Source organism: Hippocampus bargibanti, linkage group LG09 (genome assembly GCF_051943395.1).
Source record: "Hippocampus bargibanti isolate YZ-2025 linkage group LG09, ASM5194339v1, whole genome shotgun sequence".
In the NCBI taxonomy this organism is placed as follows: domain Eukaryota; kingdom Metazoa; phylum Chordata; class Actinopteri; order Syngnathiformes; family Syngnathidae; genus Hippocampus; species Hippocampus bargibanti.
Window position 1 is genome coordinate 1,593,472 of NC_142742.1, and position 22,571 is coordinate 1,616,042.

The 22,571-nt window shown below is 38.7% G+C and overlaps 2 protein-coding genes across 3 annotated transcripts in view; both read right to left on the bottom strand.

Annotated features, from left to right (window-relative positions):
• Positions 1–10,928, bottom strand: part of fndc3ba (fibronectin type III domain containing 3Ba) — an 83,249-nt gene extending 72,321 nt beyond the window's left edge. Inside the window, exon 1 of the mRNA XM_089004673.1 lies at positions 10,761–10,928. The gene's annotated coding sequence lies outside the window, so the exon portion shown is untranslated. The remainder of the gene's footprint in view (positions 1–10,760) is intronic.
• Positions 10,929–15,584: 4,656 nt separating this feature from the next.
• ppp2r3a (protein phosphatase 2, regulatory subunit B'', alpha) overlaps positions 15,585–22,571 on the bottom strand; it is a 42,597-nt gene continuing 35,610 nt past the window's right edge. For both annotated transcript variants that reach the window (XM_089005155.1, XM_089005154.1), the window contains 7 exons: positions 22,165–22,408; positions 20,626–20,674; positions 20,464–20,553; positions 20,213–20,388; positions 20,014–20,132; positions 18,785–18,891; positions 15,585–18,707 (listed from right to left, as the gene is read on the bottom strand). In XM_089005155.1, the coding sequence (XP_088861281.1) occupies positions 18,611–18,707; positions 18,785–18,891; positions 20,014–20,132; positions 20,213–20,388; positions 20,464–20,553; positions 20,626–20,674; positions 22,165–22,408 (882 nt within the window). In that variant the 3' untranslated portion in view covers positions 15,585–18,610. The remainder of the gene's footprint in view (positions 18,708–18,784; positions 18,892–20,013; positions 20,133–20,212; positions 20,389–20,463; positions 20,554–20,625; positions 20,675–22,164; positions 22,409–22,571) is intronic.

Consider the following 22,571-nt stretch of genomic DNA (forward strand, 5'->3'; position numbering starts at 1 on the left):
CGAGCACCGAAAAACAAAAGCGTGCCGATACACCACACAAACACCCCCCACCCCCCCACCCCGAAATGTCCCCACAAAGACAAACGTGCCTTTAATAAACACACGGCGGCTCAAGCAAATCATGAATGGTGCCTTTACATGTCTCAGTCTTTGACTAACTCCTCCTACCGCCGCTGCCGTTCGTGTTTATGAATGAGAGTATGATCGTGTGTGTGTGTGTGTGTGTGTGTGTGTGTGTGTGTGTGTGTCCTCACACACTAGGAAAAACGTGTTAACCTCAAAGAGTTGAAATGAATCAGCAGCAAAGTTTTTTTTGGGGGGGGTATTGACACATCTAAAATGTGTGTCATACCTGACACACACACACGACTAGTTACCCCCCGCCCCCTCATCTATTTCCTCTCTTCCCCACAAATAGAGGGGAGGGGTCACAAGGTTGCATTCCTCCTCCCCAATCAGCCTCAGGATTTTACACACTCATTCTGGGTTGTGGGTGTGTATTTCCGCCGAGCCCGTCTGTGTGTGTGTGTGTGTGTGTGTGTGTGTGTGTGTGTGTGTGTGTGTGTGTGTGTGTGTGTGTGTGTGTGTGTGTGGCTGCACATGTGATCTGTATGTTGGGGGGTCTGGCAGGAAGATAGAATCAAATACTAATTTTGTTCTAGTAACTTTTCAAAGGACAACCGACACGTCCGGACAAGTTGCGTCCATAATTTGTAAAATCGCTTCAAATGACTTCTACTGAGCGCGTTTTACAAAGCTTCCACCGCATATAGCTAGATTTTACCTTTTAAGAATCGCGCAGACTATTCAGGAAGTCTTGTTTTTGAGTTGGTGACGAGTCCGTACGTGACGTCACTAAAGGAAAGCCCCCTGACCGAAAAAAAAAGACACATTGTAGCAGTCCTTCCATCACGTCAATGTATTTTGCTGTATTGTTTGGTCTGAAAACATTGTGTTGCACCCAAAAGCCGCCAGAAGAGGGTGTCCAAGCTCCATATAAGGAATTTAGCAGCCTGTGGAAACGGAGGTGGCCACAGGAGGTCGCCATTTTGTGCCTCTTTTCTGGTGATTGTTTCTCCCCAATGTTGCCTCAAAATGGCATGGAATAAATTATTTAATCTATTGCAAACATGTATGCTTTCCTCTTCAGAACTATTTCAATCATATTCATAATTGGATGAGTAACAAGAAAGCATATTCTCCGAATCTGAAGCCCTTGTTTTGATTCTCCAGCAAGGCAAGACGTCTTGGCGTGACGTCACAAACAAGGGGGCGGGACCTTCTGAAACTGGTCACTTCCGGTTTCATTTTATTGCAGATTTTGGACACTTTAAGTCATTTTTATTGGTGTTTTTCATTTGACTAAAAATATCATACTGCGTGTTTTGGGTACTTTAGACGCTATGAAACGTTTTTTCTGATGTCCGTTAGGAAACAAAAAGTGACGTCGGTTGTCCTTTAAGTGGAAGTCAAAGAGGACCCGTTGAAGGCCAAAAGAGGCTCAAGGAGAAGACTTGAAAAAAAAATGACAGGTATGCGAGATGGGGGGGGGGGGGGTGAACAAGGACAGGGAGTTGAGGAGGGGTGGGCGAAGGAGGGGGGGTTAGTCGAATATGCATGCCTGAGAGGGGGTTGGAGCGGGTGGGGGGGGGGTCTGTAGGTCGGGTGTTGTAACAAGGGGAAAGCAATAAAACATGTGGCTTTGCATTCAATAACAGCGACTTCCTCCGCACGCACGTTACGTAAATACTCATCCCGACGTCTAATCTGAAAAAATAAGCGGTTGGGGAGCGGCGGGGGGAAGATGGCGGCGGCTTCGCTAACGCTTCAAAGACGCAAGGAAAAAAAAATAAAAATAAAGTCTGGAGGAACTTTCCAGAAGTCAAGATTAGCGCGACGCAGGCACTCGCGTTTTGGTGGGAATTGTTTTCATCTCATCGTACGAGATCGCTAATGAATTTCGATCCAAAATGATTTTTCGATACGGACGCTCCCCAATTTACAAACGAGATACGTTCACAAGGTGAATTTGTTCGGAAGTTGCTTCAGTGCTATATTTTGTACGGAATACAGTAAAGTCTCGTTATATCGATATCGGATATATCGATAGACCCGGTTATATCGATACTATTTCTATGCACGCACGGAGAAAATTACATGCAAACAGGCTCGGATATATCGATAGTCCCGGTTATATCGATATTTTTTCGGACTCCCTTGAATATCGATATAACGAGACTTTACTGTATATGTTGAAGACTTAAAAAGTAACCTGTATTGGAATGTGGCTATAAATAAACATTGAGTCAAATATATGGTCTATAAAGACATGTACAACTGGAGAGAATACGACATATGTTACTACAAAAATGTTTGTATGTTGTTTGTAACTCGAATGTTTGTAAGAAGGGGAGCGTCTGTATTTCATTTAGATTTTTTTTCCCCCTGCATGGGTTACAAAGGCCCACCCATCGGAATTTTTTCGATGCCGGGGCCGATTCCGATATTTGGCTTTATCGGCACCCAAGCATGAAAAAAACCAAACCCAAACAAATTCAGGAACTCTACGTCATATTTTCTATTACCGAATACATTTATGAATGGCAGTGAATGAGTTAAATAAAATATACAACAAACAAAATACTCTTGCTAGCTATCTTTTAGCTATACGACTATCTAGCTGGCCAGCTATCTATTGGCTCTCAATTAGCTAGCTATCTCGCTTTCTATCTATTTGAGTTACTTCCGGGTTGAGTGAACGATGGCGCATATGGCTGACGCTGCTCACCCGCAGAAAAAAACGTACCCTGTGACTGTAAAGTGTCCTTGAGAGTTTTGAAAGGCGCTTAGAAATGAAATTGATTATTATGATTATTAATTAATGCAAAACAATATACAAACATTTGCATTGAAGGCAGAAATTGTACTTTTTTTTGCGATCAAAAGTTGAATGACAAAAAAATAAATAAAAAAGAAACAAAATTGGTTTTTGGGGCACATTTTGTTTTTGGGGGGGGGCTGTCTTAAAAAAACATCCAATAATAATATTAATTTATAAAATAATACTTCATATAATACTTCATATATATATATATATATATATATATATATATATATATATATATATATATATATATATATAATAATTCATTTATAAGCGCCTTTCAAAACTCTCAAGGTCACTTTACAGTCTCAGGCTAAGTTTTCTGTGGGTGAGCAGCGGCAGCCACACGCGCCAGCGTTCACTCAACCTGGAAGTAAATGGATAGAAACCTAGCTAACCAGCTAAAAGATAGCCAAAAGATAGCTAGCTAGATAGCTAGCCACCAAGATAGCTATATAGCTAATAGCTAGCTAGCTAGATAGTTAGCTAATACACTGAATGTCACTATTATTAAACACACAGATAGATAGCTAGCTAGCCAGCTAGTATATAGCTATAGCTAATAGATAGCCAATATATAGCTAGCTAGATAGCTACCCACTTAGATAGCTTCATAGCTAATAGTTAGCTAATACACTGAATGCCGCTATTAAATACACAGATAGCTATTAGATAGCCAACAGATAGCTAGCTAGCTAGATAGCGAGCCGCTTAGATAGCAATATAGCTGCTAGCTAGTGCACACTTATGCAACCACACAATCGGAATTGTTCATGAGCTGTAAGTGATTTTGTTTTTCATTCCAATTGAGTTTTTTTTCCTCCTCGCCCAAAACCTCACATTTGAACCTCGCTAAGGGGGTGTAGACTTTTGTCATCCTCTGGAATGGCGATACGTGACATTGTCATTTTTTTTCCACATTTCTTTCCAAGTCACCCCCCGCCTCCCTTTTTTTTCCTGGCACATCATTTACTTCATAAAAAGTCTTTGCGGGCCAACTTTGATCGTCCACGCTGCGTCGTCGAGTGCAAATAAAACGCGTTGGTGAGACGCTTTCATGTTCAAATGCGGCCAAAGGGGAGGAAGTTGAAAGGCTGCTTTTTTAGCTCCTCCTGAAGCGGGTGGTCAACAATGCAGGAAATGATCGAATAGGGGGGGGGGGGGGGGGGCTATGGGCGAGATTAGGGGAATGCGCGAGGACTTTGTGTGAGACAAGGGAGGGCTGCTATCATGGAAGCCAAAAGAAAAGGAGGAGGAGGGGGGGGGGGGCGCAAACATTGCAGCCCGGTGACAAGCAAACATGAGATGCTGGGATACTTCAACACGGCACAAGAGGATGCTGGGAAATGGAAAGTGAAAGCAGCGGCGGGGTTATCAAGAACACACACACACACACACACACACACACATTCATTCGGTACAGCACTTGTTCTTTATCCAGCCAGTTTGGGAGACAACATTTGGGTCAGGTTTCCCCCACAATGACAACGTCGACGCGGTTTTTTTTTCTCCGTTGAGTTTCACACAAATCAAAATCCCGCCCACAAAATAATCACAAGTCACAAGTGGACACACACACACACCACTATAATAAATAAATATACAATAAATAAATGATGAATACATGACAAATACATCATAAATAAACAATAAAGAAACAATACATAAATAAATAATAAATACATAAATAATAAATAATAAAGAATAAATAAGTAAACAGGTGCATAAATAAATAAATAGAAAGACGGTTAAATAAATAAATGACTAAATAAATAAATAAATAAATGATAAATAAATAATCCATACATAAATAATAAATAATAAATAAATAAATAAATAAATAAATAAACGATAAATACTTAATAAATAAACAATAAATAAGCAATAAATAAATATTACATAAATCATACATACATAAGAAATACATAAATAATAAATAATAAAGAAATAATAAATAAGTAAACAGGTGCATACATAAATAAAAAGAAAGACGGATAAATAAATAAATGACTAAAGAAACAAGCAAATAAATAAATAAATGATAAATAAATAATACATACATAAATAATAAATAAATAAACAATAAATAAACAATAAATATTACATAAATCATACATACATAAGAAATACATGAATAATACATAAATAAATAAAATGAATAAACAATAAATAATACAGAAATACATAAATAATAATAAATAAATAATTAATAAGTGAACAGGTGGAATAAATAAATAGCAAGACAGATAAATAAATGACTAAATAAATAAATAAATAGGGCAAAAAAATAAAAAATAAAAGTCAAATAAAAAATGAATAAAAGAGACACATGAATACATAAATGAAATAGACCAATAAATACAATACATACATAAATAAATTAAATAGATAAATGAACCAGACGAACAAAGAAACAAACAAATAACTAAAACGCCATGAAACTCTAAAAACATGGAATTAAAAAATAATAAAAATTGCTTCCTATTCAAATTTAATGATGAACTATCATGCGATTAAAATTTGTATCTCACTGACAGCCATTTTTGTCCTCAGATTATTCCTCTAAAAAATTGAAGAAAAAAAAAACGGTTTCAAAGCCCGTTTTCAATGTTGTTAAATTATCATTTGTCTTTTTATTCCTCCTTTTGTGAACAAATGGCGGAAATCAATGATCACCACAAATCGGATGCCTTCAGCCACAAAGCAGTCGAATGACAAACAGTTGCATGAAAACCGATGGCGGAGAGGAGAAAAGAAAAAAAAAAAGTCAAAAGTAGGCGAAAAGAAGCCGCTGGGGCGCTTTTCACAATGACACGCAGCATGCGGGGATGCTTTTGTCTCTCTCGTCCGAGTAACCCGAGAGCCGCTCGGCCGGCCGTCCTTTCCTGACAACGCGCAAGCGAAACAAAGATCTACTCGGCACGGCGACCCCTCCCTGACCCCCATTTTCACCTGCTCGACATCAAGCTAACGCTAAATGTGCAACTGGAATGTTAGCAGGACTTGTGGGACTTTTGCGTCTTTTAGAGAAAAAAAAAAGTCATTGTTTGTTTATTTTTAGCTTTTAGCGATGATAGATGCTCTCATTTGTGTAGCGTCTCTGTGGGGGGGGGGGGGGGGGGGGATTAGTGGGGGTGTCTGTGTGAACAATCGAACAAGTGAGTGTCTTGTTGAACAATATTATAGGTTTGTAGTTAAATGTGTATTCTAAACATGAATAACTACCAAACAGACTCTCGGCTCATCTACTCCAACATGAAAATCACAAAGTTGTCATCTTGCTTTTTATTTATCTTGCTATCTGGCTAGCTAGCTATCTGCCTATCTAGCTATCTAGCTAGCAACAACCAAATCCTAACTATTTATAAGCTAGCGAATCAACCAACAATTTATTAGCTAGCTATTAAGTAGCGAACTATTTTTTTTTAGCTAGCTAATAGCTAGCTAACTATTTATTAGCTCGCTATTGGCTATTTGAGTCTATTTGAGTTATTCCAGGTTTAGTGAACGCTGGCTGCTCACCCACAGAAAAAAAACTTAAACTCCTTATCCTGTGACTGTAAAGTGATCTTGAGAGTTTTGAAAGGCACTTATAAATGTATTATTATTATTATTATTATTATTATTATGATAAATGCTTTTTTGTTCGCATAGCATGAGCGGCAGTAGACAAGCGGCGGGCGGGCATACATGTATTTTGTTTCATGGACATGACACGTCTGTGAGTTGTCGGTTTTTGAATTAGAAAGAAGAAAGTCATTTTGACAAATGACAAATGGCTATCTGTCATGAGCTGATGCCAAGAAACAACCACAATGCTTCAAAAAGTCGGAAAGCATATCAACACGCCACGGGAGATGAATTTCAGATGAAAAAAAAAAAAAATACTCCCCACCCCCGCCCCCCAAAAAATAAACAATTGGAACAAATGACATAATTCCATTTTTGACAAATGGCGAAATTCTAATGTTAGCATAGCCTCTTAATTAAAGGACAACGACGTCACTTTTTTGTTTCTTAACTGACATCAGAAAAACGTTTTATAGCATCGAAAATACCCAAAACACGCAGGTTGATATTTTTAGTCAAATGCAAAACACCAATAAAAATGACTTCAAGTGTCCAAAATCTGCAAAAAAATTGAGCTGCGAATTGGGCATTTTCAAGTCCCGCCCCCAGTTCGTGACATCACACCAAGACGTCTTGCATTGCTGCACAATCAAAAGAATGGCTTCAGATTCGGAGAATATGCTTTCTTGTTACACATCCAGTGATGAATATGATTAAAATAGTTCCGAAGAGGAAAGCATACATGTTTGCAATCCATTAAAGAATTTATTTGTGCCATTTTGAGGCAACATTGGGGGAAAATCTATCACGCAAAAAAAAGAGGCACAAAATGGCGACCTCCTGTGGCCACCTCCGTTTCCGCAGGCTGATAAATTCCTTATATGGAGCTTGGACGCCCTCTTCTGGCGGCTTTTGGGTACAACACGAGGTCGTCAGACCAAACAAGTATAGCAAACTACATTGACGTGATGGACGGACCGCTACAATGCGTCTTTTTTGTCGGTCAAGGGCCTTCCTTTCATGACATCACGTAGGGACTCGACACCAACTCAAAAACAAAACTTCCGGAATATTCAGCGCGAGTCTTAAAAGGTAAAATATAGCTATATGCGGTGGAATCTTTGTAAAAATACGCTCAGTAGAAGAAGCCATTTTACAAATTGTGGACACAACTTGTCCAGAGACGTCGGTTGTCCTTTAAAAAAGCATGTTGACTGCCTCCCATTGGATCTTATTTGCTTCCTTCCATCCCTTTTCTATATGACATAAGTGGGCGATACCAGTCTTTTTTTTTAGGGGGGGGGGGGCACATTTTTAAAAAAACAGCTAAATAAATCCACAACCCACTTGTAACTGGGAAACAAAGTTGCAATGGTAACGGAAAGCAGGTCGTCGCCTTACATAAAATGTTATTCAACCCGCTGACCTATGGACACGGAAAAAAAAAGGCCAACAGAAATCCGACCCCCCCCCCTCCTCCTTCGGCAACAAAAGCGTCTGAGTTTCCAAACAGCAACCAAAAACTATTTGTAAAAAAAATGGGGAGATTATCATTATTTAAACGCCGCATACATCCTGCAGCTGTCGCCGCAAACCAGAGCGAGTGGACAAGGAGGGAAGGGGGGTCTTTTGGGGGGTTGAGGGGGGGGTCCATCTCACTCATTAAGTTCTAGCGTGCTGAAGATCCAAGCATTCCTGACCCTCATCTGCTCAGCGGTTCGGGATGCTTTGTTTACATTCTGGGGGTGCTGAAACGCAAAGGCCGCCGAGGCTTAACATCAAGAAAACATGAGGTGGGGGTGAGGGCAGGGGGTCTTTACATCATGGCAACGGCGATGCGAAATCAGGCATGAAGTCAAATGTGGACCCCCCAAGGGCCAAATATACTGCGGTGACATTCGTTACACTGAGTGCACGTGGCAAAAGGTGAGGCGCGTTTTTTGACTGTCGACGTCAGTCGTGTTTCACATTTTTCCAAACAGGTACCACAAAAAAAAAATACCATCAAATGTCGCTCTACAAGCACCACCTCAAGGAAAATAGAGTTAAGTATACAGTCAAACGTCTCGGTTCTCATCCCATTCGGTTTTCAAGCAAAAATGTCCGATTTTTTATGCCCCGGTGTACAACCGAAATTTGGTTCTCAACCAAACTGAGTGCACCTGAATGCATCACTCGACTACCCTCCGCTTCCTTATACGTCACTTCCTGACCGACGCATTAATATTGTTGTTGTTTTATTTTTGTGAAAATGCTGACATATTTGCTTAAAATCTCCTGAATGATTTTAAAGCACGCAGAGGATGGTTTGAAAAGTTAGTGTGCCCTGTGTTTACCCAAAGGCAGCTGAGATAGGTGCCAACATGCCCCGTGGCAGAAAGATAGAGAGATTTTTATGTACAGATGTTAATGTTGATGTTAAACATTTGTGAAAATAAGTTTGGTTTTATAGAATTTTACACATGACCTGCTCTATTATTAAGTTTTTATCCGGTTTATGCGATGAAATAGTTAAAAAGTTGTTTTCTAGATTTTGAACGGATTAAGATTTTTTACATTGATTTTAATGGAAAGTGCTGTTTCGGTTTTTGAACAAATCGGTTTTCGGACAGGTTTCTGAAACGGATTATGGTTGAAAACCATGGTATCACTATATATATATATATATATATATATATATATATATATATATATATATATATATATATATATATATATATATATATATATATATATATATATATATATATATATATACAGTAAAGTCTCGTTATATCGATATTCAAGGGAGTCTGAAAAAATATCGATATAACCGGGACTATCGATATATCCGACCCTGTTTGCATGTAATTTTTTTGGGGGGATTAGTTGATGACTCAGAGTTTAAAAAAAAAACGCAGACCTCCCCAGTTTTCTGAGTTTGACATTTGCAAAATAAAATCAGAATAACGTAATTTTTATCAGGGTTTATGTATTTTTTTTTTATCAGCTTAGCGACGACCATTTTCTGTGTAAAAACATTCACGCAGGGAGAAAAAAATGATCACCTTGTTACATCATGGCTCCCACCCTGGCCCCCTATTTTCGTCCTCAGCATTGAAAAAGAAAAAAAAATCGGCCACATCAGCCTTGCACCAAAGGAATGTCATTTGACGTCATCTATTTGGGATCAGATTTCTCCTCCTTCTCTTTCTGCACTGACAAAATGTGTACGTGTGCTTGACATTTCTTTTCTCCAACGTGCCCCCGAGATCCAGAGTCCACTATTTAGCAAGATTAGCTCAAGGGGGAGGGGGTCTATAGGTGGCGGGAGGGGGGGGGGCTTGCCATTGATAGATAAGACAGATTCCAAACTCACCATCAAACCAAACAGACATTTAAGATTTTTACATTGACTTCAAAACTTTTGGACCCCCCCCCCCCCGCCCCCCCAAAAAAAGCATGGGAATGAGGGGGAAAAAATGAGAAAGACGTGGCTTAGACAGATTGATAGATGTGTTGGTGCACAAACAGACACGTAGTCGTTTCTGAGAGGTGGAGGCAAAAAAAAAAAGAGAGAGAGGGAGGCTGGCTGGAAGGAATGCTAGGATCTGCTGGAGTGGAGACTTTTTTTTCCCCTTCCCTCAACGCCTCATTGTGCAGGGGGAGGAAGAAAATGCATAAAATGACTCAAACGCAACACACAAGGCTACATCATATCTCTATAAATATTGATATAAGTCAGAAGGATTTGTTTTAAATGGCGGGGGGGGGGTTGAGTTATTTGTGGGGCGATACACGAGTATTTTAAGCCAAGTTGCGAGAAACTTTCTTTAAAAGAAAAGAAAGAGGGGGAAAAAAGTCAATTGCAGCGAAACAAGCTAGTTCGCCTCGTCAGCATCTTCGACGAGGATTGTTGACTTTCGAAAGGCAAAGCAAAGCGATACAGAGATTTAGCAGCCTAGGTTGAAGTTTGTCCTCCCGTTGCTCAAGCTCCATCCAAAACCAAAGTCAGCAAAAAAAAAAAAAACAACATTCGGACATTTTGTTTCGAGAAAAAGTTGCTACTTTTGACGCACTTTTCAGCGGCGCTTGAACGCATCGAAAAAAGTTCCACTTTTTTCCGCTCAACTTTTTTTTTGGACGCCGCTGGCCAAGTGGCTCAGACTGCCGGCGTCAGCGCGACCAACACACACACACAAACACGCGCACACACACACACTCATTTGCTTACTCAATCACTCACACACACACGCACGCTCGCACTTTATCAAAAAGTTTCCCTCTCCAACATGGCTTCCATTGTTTCGAAAGTGTCGAAACTCACCTCGCTGCGAATGAAACAACGTGGAGATGAGACGGCGACGTTCGGCTGTCTTTCTCGTTTCGTCTTGGTGATGATGGCGGGCTGTCTCTCTCTCTCTATCTCTGTCTGTCTCTGTCTGTCTGTGTGAAATATTTTTTAAAATTCCCAGGCTCCGGAGTTCGCCTGCCTGCCTGCTCGCCTGTCTGCTGGCGCGGCGCGACGCGGACTAGTGCGATCGAGGCTCCGCCATGTCAATCAAACGCGCCACGCACATGGAAGGCCAGAGCCCGCCCCACTCTTTACCGTAATGCACAGTTTAAAGGCGCAAAAGCAAAAAGTTGCTCCGCCTGTCCCGATTTGGATCGAGTTATTTTGTTGCTAAAAGGCATGCAATACAAAAGAGGCAATAAATAAATAAAAAAGAAAGAAAAATATCAAATGAAACATGCATTTATAAAAATAGAATAACAATCTGCTGTGTGTGTGTGTGTGTGCGCGATGAAAAAAAAAGATAATTTGCAATCATGGAAATGTTAAACAAAATATAGCACACAATAGAAGGGAAACAACCTGGATGTTTTTTCATCATTTTTCCTTTTGATGCTATGATGATTCAATGATGCTATTAACCTATTTTTAAATAATGCGCCTCAATGAAACAATAGATAGACTTTTAATCAATGAACTCATTCGCTGCCAGAGATGTGCAAAAATTGTGTCCAATCCAGTGCCGGGGTTTTTGTCATTGTCACTGGAATTCCAGGACCCACAGAATATTGAGTTTTAGGACGACATAAACATTCAATGTAGCGTAATAAACCTTAGATCCTCTTCTTTCATCAGGAAAAAAAAGAGTTAATTCCTAGCTGTCTAACTAGCTAACCAGCTAGCTAGCTGTTAGTTACATATTAGCTAGCTAGCTAACTTCATCTATTTGAGTTATTCCCGGTTGAGTGAACGCTGGCGCATGTGGCTGCCGCTGCTCACCCACAGAAAAACTGATCCTGTGACTGTAAAGTGACCTTGAGAGTTTTGAAAGGTGCTGATAAATGAAATGTATTATTATTATTATTATTATTAGTAGTAGTAGTAGTAGTAGTAGTAGTAGTAGTAGTAGTATTATTATTATTATTATTATTATTATTATTATTATTATTATTATTATTATTATTATTATTAGTATTAGTTTGAGTTTGAGTTTGAGTATGAGTATGAGTATTGGTATTATTATTATTATTACTATTATTATTATTATTTAAAACGGAAATAAAGGGAAATACTGCCCCCTTGTGGAAGGTAAAAACAGATTGCCAGAGGTCTGGCCAGCGTTTTATCAGCACCCAAACAAGAAAAACCAAAACCCGAATTGGGGGCTGGCGCTCTTCGTCCTATTTTTAATTCGCGAAGAAATTTGTGAATGGCAATGAATGAGTTAAAGTCAAGTGTTGAGAGATCAAACTTGTTTCCCTCGCTGGCTTTTTCGAGCCAAATAGACTCGTTGCCCCTCATTTGTGGATTTTTCTCTTCTGGCAAACCTGGGTGCACATTCCACAGGCTCCGCCAAGTAAATAGCCGCCGGTGGAACCCCGAGACGTTTTTAAGGAAGGGGGGGGGAGAAGATTGGGGGTGGGGTGGATGTCAGGAAGTTGAAAATGAAATTCCATTCGCTGCAAAGATCATTGTCAGATGACATCTGAAAACCTTCAACTTTAAGGTTAGCTACAGTTAGCGCCAACAAGCATAACCTCATGTTCAGCCTTGGAAAGAGCACACACGCACATTGCCAGAAGGTGGCAGCGTTGCATGGCTTTTGTCATTGAGTTCAGCACAGCTTTTGAGTTGAAGATCAAGATTTTCTCAGCCGTGCTATATATTAGGCGGAAAAAATGCCAATATGTTTGATGTCGGACATGTTTTAAGCCCTGTTTTGGCAGAATCGAACCTTGCAGCCCGGCATGGTGAGGTCGACATGCTAACCACTCGACCACCGAGCGGCTCCCACATGTAAAACATATTAATAATAATAATAATAATAATAATAATAATACATTTAATTTTTAAGCGCCTTGCAAAACTCTCAAAGCCACTTTACAGTCACAGGATTTTTTTGTGCGGGTGAGCAGTGACAGCCATTTTCGCAAAAATGTAAATAATTGCAAACAGCACACTTTGATTGCAAATGGAAGATGCTACAAGTATGTGAAAAAGACGTACACACTTATACTAGCTAGTTGGCTCGCTTTCTATCTATTTGAGTTATTCCAGATTGAGTGAACGATGAACGCCTAGTTAGCTAGTTTGCTATCTATTTGCTACTTATTTTCTATTAGCTCTCTGTTTTCAGTCTGTCTCGATGGCTATCTAGCTAGCTATCTATTATCTTTCTGGCCCACTGGATAGCTATCTAGCCGACTAGCTATTAGCTATATGGCTAATTATCTAGCTAGCTAGATAGCTATTAGCTAGCTGGCTCGCTTTCCATCTGAGTTATTTCAGGTTGAATGAACGTTGAACGCCTAGCTAGCTAGCTATTTGCTATCTATTTGCTACTTATTTTCTATTAGCTCTCTGTTGTCTGTCTGTCTCGATGGCTATCTAGCTAGCTATCTATTATCTCTCTAGCCCGCTGGATAGCTATCTAGCTGACTAGCTATTAGTTGAGTGAACGCTGGCGTGTGTGGCTGCCACTGCTCACCCACAGAAAAACTGATCCTGTGACTGTAAAGTGACCTTGAGAGTTTTGAAAGGTGCTTCGAAATGAAATGAAGTATTATTATTATTATTATTATTATTATTATTATTATGGTGGTGGTGGAGGAGTGGGACCTCTGCTGGTAATCCTAAACGAAAGGTAACGCGCTCCTCAACGTGAAAGAAAACGACCGTGCATCTTCTTTTTTTTCAGCCGAAAGAAAGCAAAGTTGCCACAGCGGTTTTTCCACTTGACGGCGTGCTCAAAGTCTCAGCGGTGTGCATCTGCGTGCGTGTTTTGTCTATCAGGAACCGAGACGGAGTACCGATGGACGACGATAAGACGCTCGTAACTGCGCGTGCGCGTACACAAAAACGATGGAATTTGATTTTTCTTTTTAACTTCAAAAGAGTCGTACAAGAGCGAGCTTGTCTCGCTCTTTGCCTCTCGGCCATATTTTTGAGTCTATTTTTTTTTTCCAGTCTTGAAGCTTCTCACCTGTTGCTTCCGTTCGTGGAAAGACGATGTCATCGATCGACTGTGACGTCACTGTTTACCTTCGTTGACATAACGACAGTTGAACGCGTGAAAATATCAGAAGGGGTGCCTTTTAAGGGCTGGTGAAGTCAATTAAATGTTTTTACACGTATATGTGTTGCCACTACAGTGAAAAAAAGTACTTTGGGTTAGAATTGTGTGTTTTTATCGTCTTAGATGGGCAACCATTTTGTTATACGATGACATCACAGCTGCTCAGGTAACGACCAATCACAGCTCAACTTGTGAATGTCACATGACCAAAACCAGGAAACGGGTCTCTCACGCAATTTTTAAACACGCAAGCGCGCGCACACACACACACACACACCATTCTTCAAAATTTCCCCCTTAATTTCTCATGAATGACTCTTCGAAGATCTTCAATGAATCACACCCAAAATTTCCTCTCAGAATTCCACGAAACGGCGTCACCCAGAACAAACTGCCCCCTTAGCCAGACAAACCCCCCCACACCCCAAAGGCGGAATGTCCTCGGCCGGCCGGCCGGGTGTGTGTGTTTGTGTGAGAGCAGGAAGTGGGTGAACGTGACGACGACTGTGGGGAGAACAAGCAACAATGTGCCACGCTTACCACTTCCTGGTGCTTGGGCGACTTTGCCACTGCAACGGCCTGAGAAGCTGGTGGGGAGCGACACACACATTGACACGCACTAGTAATGTGTCGTTCGCGAACGAGCCGGTTTTTAGAACCGGCTCCCAAGAAGGAGCCGGAAATGGGAGACGACTTTTAATCCCCCCTTCTATTAGATCAGTTTAGACGGGCATAGTGGACAAATTATTATTCGATTATTGTCATTTTTACTAGTTTGTATTATAGCGTTATTAGTATGAAAAGCAAATTAGTGACAGCTGATCATCAAACCACAGGGAAAGCTAAAGTTAGTGAATGCTCTCTGTGCACATATATCTATATATATATAAAGCCATATAAATAAAAATATTTGATATAGTTGTATTTTTTTTTACATGAGCAATGTTTTTCACATTTTTTTACCTGATTTTTGGTAGTTAATTAATTTAAGCAACAAAAAATATTGAAGAGCCATTTTGGAGCCAAAAGAGTCGGATCTTTTTAGTGAGCCGATCCAAAAGAAAAAGCTCTGTGAAAGGAGCCAGAATTCCCATCACTAACACACACACACACACACACACACACACACACACACACACACACACACACACACACACACACACACACACACACACACACACACACACACACACACACACACACATACACGCACGCACGCACGCACGCACGCACAATCTTTTTTTTTTTGGTTGACCTTATTCCAGTAAAACCAATGAACTGACCAAGGTCGAGCAAATAATCAAAGACTTTCAAAAATGTAACAGGAGAATGTGTAGTTTGTGCGAAAATTAAAAAAAAAAGGGAAACCATTTCATATCATGAAAAATGTGATTGTTTTTTTCTATTAAAAAACACTAAGATTTCAATACAACGATCATAAAAATGTGTCGCAGCGTGGAATTTTGGAAATAAATGATGAGAAAAAATATATAAAAAAAAATCTCTTTGCTTAAAAAATAGAGCAGTGCAAACAGTTAAAAAATGAGACAACTGACACCAGATTTCACACAGAATAAATGTTTATAATTCTGCTGCCCCCCAATGTTTTTGTTACTTTTTAAACGTAGAATTTCTCTCTTTTGAAGCAAAAACATTTTTATGTTCTATATTTTTTCTCTTTTATTTTGAATTACATGCCACCACACATTATTTGAATCACAAGCTGCACTTCTCCTGCTGTTACTTTTGCTCTCAGCTTCTTTTCAGTCAAACATCTTCTTTCGTTTGCTAGCAAATCCTTTATTTGAACGTGTCAAATTTCAGACCAAACAGCCGATGCCAGAAAATAACAACAAAGGTAGCACAAAACCTGACGAGAGGAAGCTCATCCAAGATAAAAACTTGCTCACTTCCTATCAGAGTAGTTTCAAAATAAAAGTACCGACATGGCTTGTGTGTTGGGACTCGTCATGATTGTCTGGAACACACACACACAAAAAAACGCACACACTCAACATAATTGAATCTGAGCCACACAGTGGCACTGCACTGAAATAAAAACAAAACAAAAACATTGACAATGGCTTCTTGTTATTCGTATTATTACTATAATAATGTTATTGATACACTTCAATAAAAGACACAGCCAGGCACATTTACAGTGGCTACAAAACGTTACACACACCTGCACACTCTCTAAATAAATCAATCACATGTCAATTATTTTATTTTATGTTTTTCAAACCCAACAATAACTGTTTTTGCTGCTTCATATTTTATATATAAAGCAACAAAAATATTTTATTAGCTTTATATTAGCTGCATCGTGTCGCGTTGAGGATTAGAACTCTTACAAAAAAAAGGCATATTTACACACACACACGGCTTGTTCATTAAATTGAAATTTGAGTCCTAATACTTGATACTCATTGAACACAGATTTGGGGTCACCCGCACCATAAAAAAAAAAAAAAAAAAAAAAAAAAAAAAAAATAGATATAAATATTTTTAAAGCTGCTAATATACCGAGTGCTCTGTTTAGGATATTTCGGTTAGCTACGTGAAGGCTATGCGGGTGTAAATCATGAAATAAAGTCGTAAAGAAGACCTTCGAAAATAAAAGCAAACATTGAAATACATTTCTTTGGCAACAAACAAATTAACAAAGATAAAAGAAAGAGAGTTATTGGTTGGAAAAAAAATGCTATTGATTAACCTTAGAATTTATCAAAGGATTTCTTAAAGTCGTGCAAAAATTTATTAGGAAGAAAATGCGTTTTGGGCAAATTTTAGAGAAAAAAAATGAGACATTTTGTTGAAAATGCAAAATAATGCACGTCTAAAGTCGCACAGAAATTGTTAAAAAATTACAAGAATATTTGGAAGTTCTATAAAAAAATGGGGGGGGGGAGGTATTTTGTAAAGGACAACCGACACCACTTTTTGGTTTCCTAACTGACATCAGAAAAATGTTTTATAGCATCTAAAATACCCAAAACACACAGGATGATATTTCTAGTCAAATGCAAAAAAAAAAAAAAAAAACAATAAAAATGACTTAAAGTGTCCAAAAACGACTTCAAATTGAACCTGGAAGTGGACAGTTTCAGAAGGTCCCGCCCCCTTGTGCGTGACGTCACGCCAAGACGTCTTGCCTTGTTCGAGAATTAAAACAATGGCTTCAAATTTGGAGAAGATGCTTTCTTGTTACTCATCCAGTTATGAATATGATTCAAAGAGTTCTGAAGAGGAAAGCATACATGTTTGCAATCAATTAAAGGAGTCCTTTCGTATCAATTCGAGCCGTCTGGACTCCAATGTAGCGCCCAGAAAATGCACAAGATGGCGCACAAGCTCCGTTGGAAATGGGCTGATTTGTCTGCTGGGAATTTGTGTAAACTAGTATCAAATAGTAGTCTTGGTGCAACACACAACGATTCACCGTGGCGTTATTTATGTGTTTTCCTTCTAATCTCACCATTAACGCGGATCAACACGAAGTTTTCAGACCAAACAAAGCAACCAAAATGCATTGTGTGTTGCTTTCTCGGTCAGGGGCGTTCCTTCCGTGACGTCACAGTAGGTATCGTCACCAACTCAAAAACAAGACTTCCTGAATATTCAGCCTGAGTCTTAAAAGGTAAAATCTAGCTATACGCGCTGGAATCTTTGTCAAATCACTTCAAATGACTTCTACTGAGCGTATTTTACAAATTATGGTCACAACTTGTCCGGAGGCGTCGGTTGTCCTTTCAAGAAAGTATTAATTTTAGTAAAATTGTCAAAAAAAAAAAAAAAAAAAAAATATTCATGCAAAAAGTTGAGCAAAACTCTTTTTTTTTTTACTTGCGCGGTTGAAAAAAAAAAATTTTTTGTTTTACACGACAAAATAAATAACTCCCAAAATCAGATCAAACATGCAAATCAGATGAAAAACGTTCACTGATACAAAAACATTGACGAAAATAGTTATGCTGAAACACTTGAAATATTCCTCTAAAATTGCTTTACTGACCGGTAAAAAAACTTTCCCCCGATGGCCATATTTGACTTTGCCGGAATATTTAAATACATTTTTTTTTTTGCATGGCAACAGATTTTTGGTGAGATGTTTTGCAAAAAAAAAAAAAAAAATATATATATATATATATTTGTGAAGATTTAAAGATTTTTTTTTTGTAAAAAAAAAAAAGGAAAAAAAACTCATTTTTGTGACAAGATACTTTGCCATCTTTTGTGACCTCCCAAAAAATTAATAAATCCGAACGCTTGTCCTGCGACAAACTTTTCCCTCCCATTTTTTCCCAAACAGTTATTAAAAATGTCAACTTGCTTTTTGATTTCAAAATGAGTCAATCTACATGCTGCTTTTCCATGTCATGTGATTGTCTATGTGCATGATAGTCGTAAAGTTTCATTCAAACAAATGACCTCCCACCCCTTGGCTGTTGTGAGTTGCAAGTCCACACGTGACCAAAAAAAATAATAAAAAAATCTGCATCATAAAACGGATGTCCTAATTCTTTTTTTTTTTATGTCCAACCGCGTGTGCGTCCATCCCAAAATTTTGAAAAAAGGCCATTTTTTTTCACCCCGTCAGATCCGAGATGACCAGTTTTTCCATCTTATTCCCGATCTCAGTTGGAACCTGGAGATCATCCAGCTCGTAGTCCTCCTCAAATGATCTGGAATCAAATTGGAGCATGTGAGCGAGCTGAGCAGACGATACTTGGGATTGGGAAAAAAAATATTTTTTTGGTACCCTTCGTGTATCTGCTCGTTGGCCGTCTCCTCCGCCACCAGGATCTCGTACTCCTCCGAGGCGTATTTATCCCAGTCGGAGGGCTCGGGACCGTCGCTGTCGAGGTCCTGGAAGGGCCACATGAGATTTGATAAGCCACTGGATGGTTAATCACGAGAATAAAATAAACGTCGGAGAAGTGACATTTTGTGACATTTGTGGCTTTTGAGAAATGGCTATTTATTTATTTTTGGGTGGGTCTACTCATGATAAATTTGGTTCCATGTAGCCTAGTCAATTGAAGATTCTGTATTTTCCGAAAACATCTCAAGGATGTTACCAAGCTAAAATGGGCACTTGGAACCAAAATGGATGACATTTTTTTGTGGGTCTACTCATGTTAGATATTCGAAGTTTTCGTGTCTTTTGGGAAATGGCTTTTTTTTGTGCCATGAAGCTAAAATGGGTACTGAGAATCAAAATGGCTGACATCCCGTCTTCTTGAGCTTTTTTGGTGATTTTTTTGTGGGTCTAATCTTGATAAAAAAGCAAAGTTTTCATGTTGCAGGGTCAAACGGGTTTCGAACATCCTTGATCCAAAATGTGTACTTTGAACTAAAATGGCTGACATTTGGGAAATGGCATTTTTTTTGTGGGTCTACTCATGATAAATTTGGTTTCATGTTGCCTAGTCCAATTTAAGATTCTGTATTTTTGGGAAGCATCTCAAGTGTGGGACCCAGCGAAAATGGACCCTTAAAAGCAAAATGGATGACATTTTTTGTGGGTCTAATCATGATAGATATTCAAAGTTTTTGTGTCTTTTAGGAAATGGCTTTTTTTGTGTGTCATTAAGCTAAAATGGGTACTGAGAATCAAAATAGCCGACAGCCTTTTTTTGTGGGTCTACTCTTGATAGACATTCAAAGTTTTCGTGTTGGAGGGTCAAACGGCTTTCAAACATCCTTGATCCAAAATGGGCGCTGTGAACTAAAATGGCTGACTTGTGTCTTTTGGGACACGGCTACTTTTTTGTGGGTCTACTCGTGACAGATGTGAGCATAATAGACAAAAGTTAAAATTCACTATTTTTAAAGGTGTCCCAAGTGTACCCCCAAACTAAAATGGGTACTGAGAACCAAAATGGCCGACTTACTGATTTTTTTTTTTTGGTGGGTCTCCTTATCATAGACAAACAAACAAAAAAAAGATGGCCGCAAATCTAACATTATCCCATGCTTCGCACTCACCTTATGCACAGCAAAAGGATCTCTCTGTTCGTGGTCCAAATATTTCTCCAGGTTGAAGAACGTGTCGAAAAAGATGTGAGCCATGCGGCATCGCTTCAGGTCACCGAGCGTCATTTTGCCTGAACGCAGGAAGGACAAAAAACAATTAAAAAAGAAAACAATCAATCTTGCGTGTTACGGGGGCGTTTTTTGTCTCTACCTGGACTTTCCGGTTTGACCAAATCGAGCATTTGGCACAGCAAATCTTGAAAGGGCAGCGGTTCGATGCCCATCCGCTCCATGCGCTCACATTGCTCCTCGTAAAAATACTCCAACTCGAACATGGAGAGGACGCCGTCGCCGTCCACGTCCATGCAGCGGAACCAGTACTCGATGCTAGCGGGAAAAACGGCGACGGCGGCGTTACGGCTGACGGTTGATTTTGGCGACATTGCCGTTTGATTTCTTCACCTGGTGGGATTTTTTTTGTCCTCTTCCGAGATGAGAAACCAGACGAACTCGGCGTAACTCATGCGACCTTCCCTCTGGACGGCGTTGCCTCTGGCGACCAATCATACGGCGAGTTTAAAACGGGCGTCTGAGGTTCCGGCGACGTGGCGGTCGAGTGCTTACCGTGTCACGGCGCCTGAGAATAATCTCTCGATGATTCGGTTGGAGGACGCTAAGAGAGGAGGGAAGAGGTCGCATGTAAACAAAGGCGGCCATTTTGTTTTTGCATCACTGAAATTCACACAGAAAATCAACAGTTAAAAAAAATTGGAAAACTTACATTTGTTAAAATATATATATATAAATTCATTACAAGACATTGTGCAAAAAGCCAGAAGAATTATATAGGGAAAAAAAAGTGAACATAAAATTAGTGAAAAAAAATCCCCCAAAGATTGTGAAAAATTAAATTTATTGTGGAAAATGGCAAAAATAGGACAAAAATGCTTTATCTGGCAAAAGTATCTGTTTCTAAAAATAAAAAACAAAATGGTGACTAAGAAATTGAAAAAAAAACACAAAATAAAAAATGTGTAAAAAAACTAAAAAATAATTATCAACAGTTCAAAAAATAATTAACAGTTAAAAAAACAGAAAAACCTACATTTGTTAAAAAAAATCATAAATTCATCTCAAGACATTGTGCGAAATGCCAGAAAAATTACATTGTGAGAAAAAAAGTGAAAGTAGTATCTGGTTCTAAAAATAAAAAAACAAAACGGTGACTAAAAAGGTGAAAAAAAACTAAAAAATTAAAAAGGTAAAAAAAAAACCTTAAAAAAACAGTTAAAAAAATAATTAACAGTTAAAAAAACGCGGAAAATTTAGTACAAAAAGACTGGAAACACCTACATTTGTTAAAAAAATATATCATAATTCATTCCAAGACATTGTGCGAAAAGCCATAAAAATCATATAGTGAAAAAAAGAAAAGAAAATCAAATTAGTGAAAAAAAAAAATGCCCCGAAGATTTTGAAAGATAAAATTAATTGTGGAAAATAGCAAAAAAAATGCTTGATTTGACTAAAGTATCTGGTTGTAAAAAAACAAAAAAAAACAAAATGGTGATTGAAAAAATGAAGATAAAAAATGTAAAAAAAATGAAAAAATAATTATCAATAGTTCAAAAAATACAAAAAAATTTAAAAAAAAACACAGCAAAACCTATATTTGTTTAAAAAAATCATAAATTGCAAAATGCCAGAAAAATTACATCATGATAAAAAAAATCTAATTAGTGAAAAGAAATGTCCTGAAGATTCTGAAACATAAAATTAATTGTGGAAAATGGCGAAAATAGAAAAAAAATGTTTTTTTTTTGCCTAAAGTGTCTGGTTCTAAAAATAATAAAAAAAAAAAAGAAGATTAAAAAAAAGGTGAAAAAAAACTACAAAAATAATCAACTGTTAAAAAAACCTCACCAAATCTACAGTTAAAAAACTCGAAAATAATTGTGGAAAATTGTGAAAATTTAAAAAAATGCTTTATTTGGCTAAAGTATCTGGTTCTAAAAATAGAAAAACGGTGACTAAAAAGGTGTAAAAAAACTACAAAAATATTTTTTTTCCACCTTTTGGTCACAACATGATAATGTCCAAATGTCCCTGAAGGCATCATCTATCTGCACAGCTAAAATGGTTGAAATAATGGGGCTCTCTCACCGTGGTCGTCGTATCGGGCCAGGTCCTTGTGGTCGATGTAGAGGTCGTGGTCGCTATCCAGCTCCCAGAACTTGCAGTAGATGACGTAAAAGTGCTCGTAGGAGAAGTAGTCGGTGATCTGGTTGATGTCGTCTTCCTCCTCCAGCAGCGCCAGCGTCTGCAGGAAGTTGCTACGCCGCAACTCCGTCATGGAAATGCGGCCCGTCCACGAACGGTTCACCACGTAGAAGATCCGCTGGATGACCTGTCGGACAGTCGCCGAGAACCATTAAGTCCGCCGTCCGTGTATGAGTCGGCGACGGATGGACAATGTCCCGAAAGCACACAAAAATCATTTTAAAAATTAAGTGACATTTTTTCGTGTATTTTTTTTTTTTAATTTCAGGATAGCTGCCTTAAAAATAAGA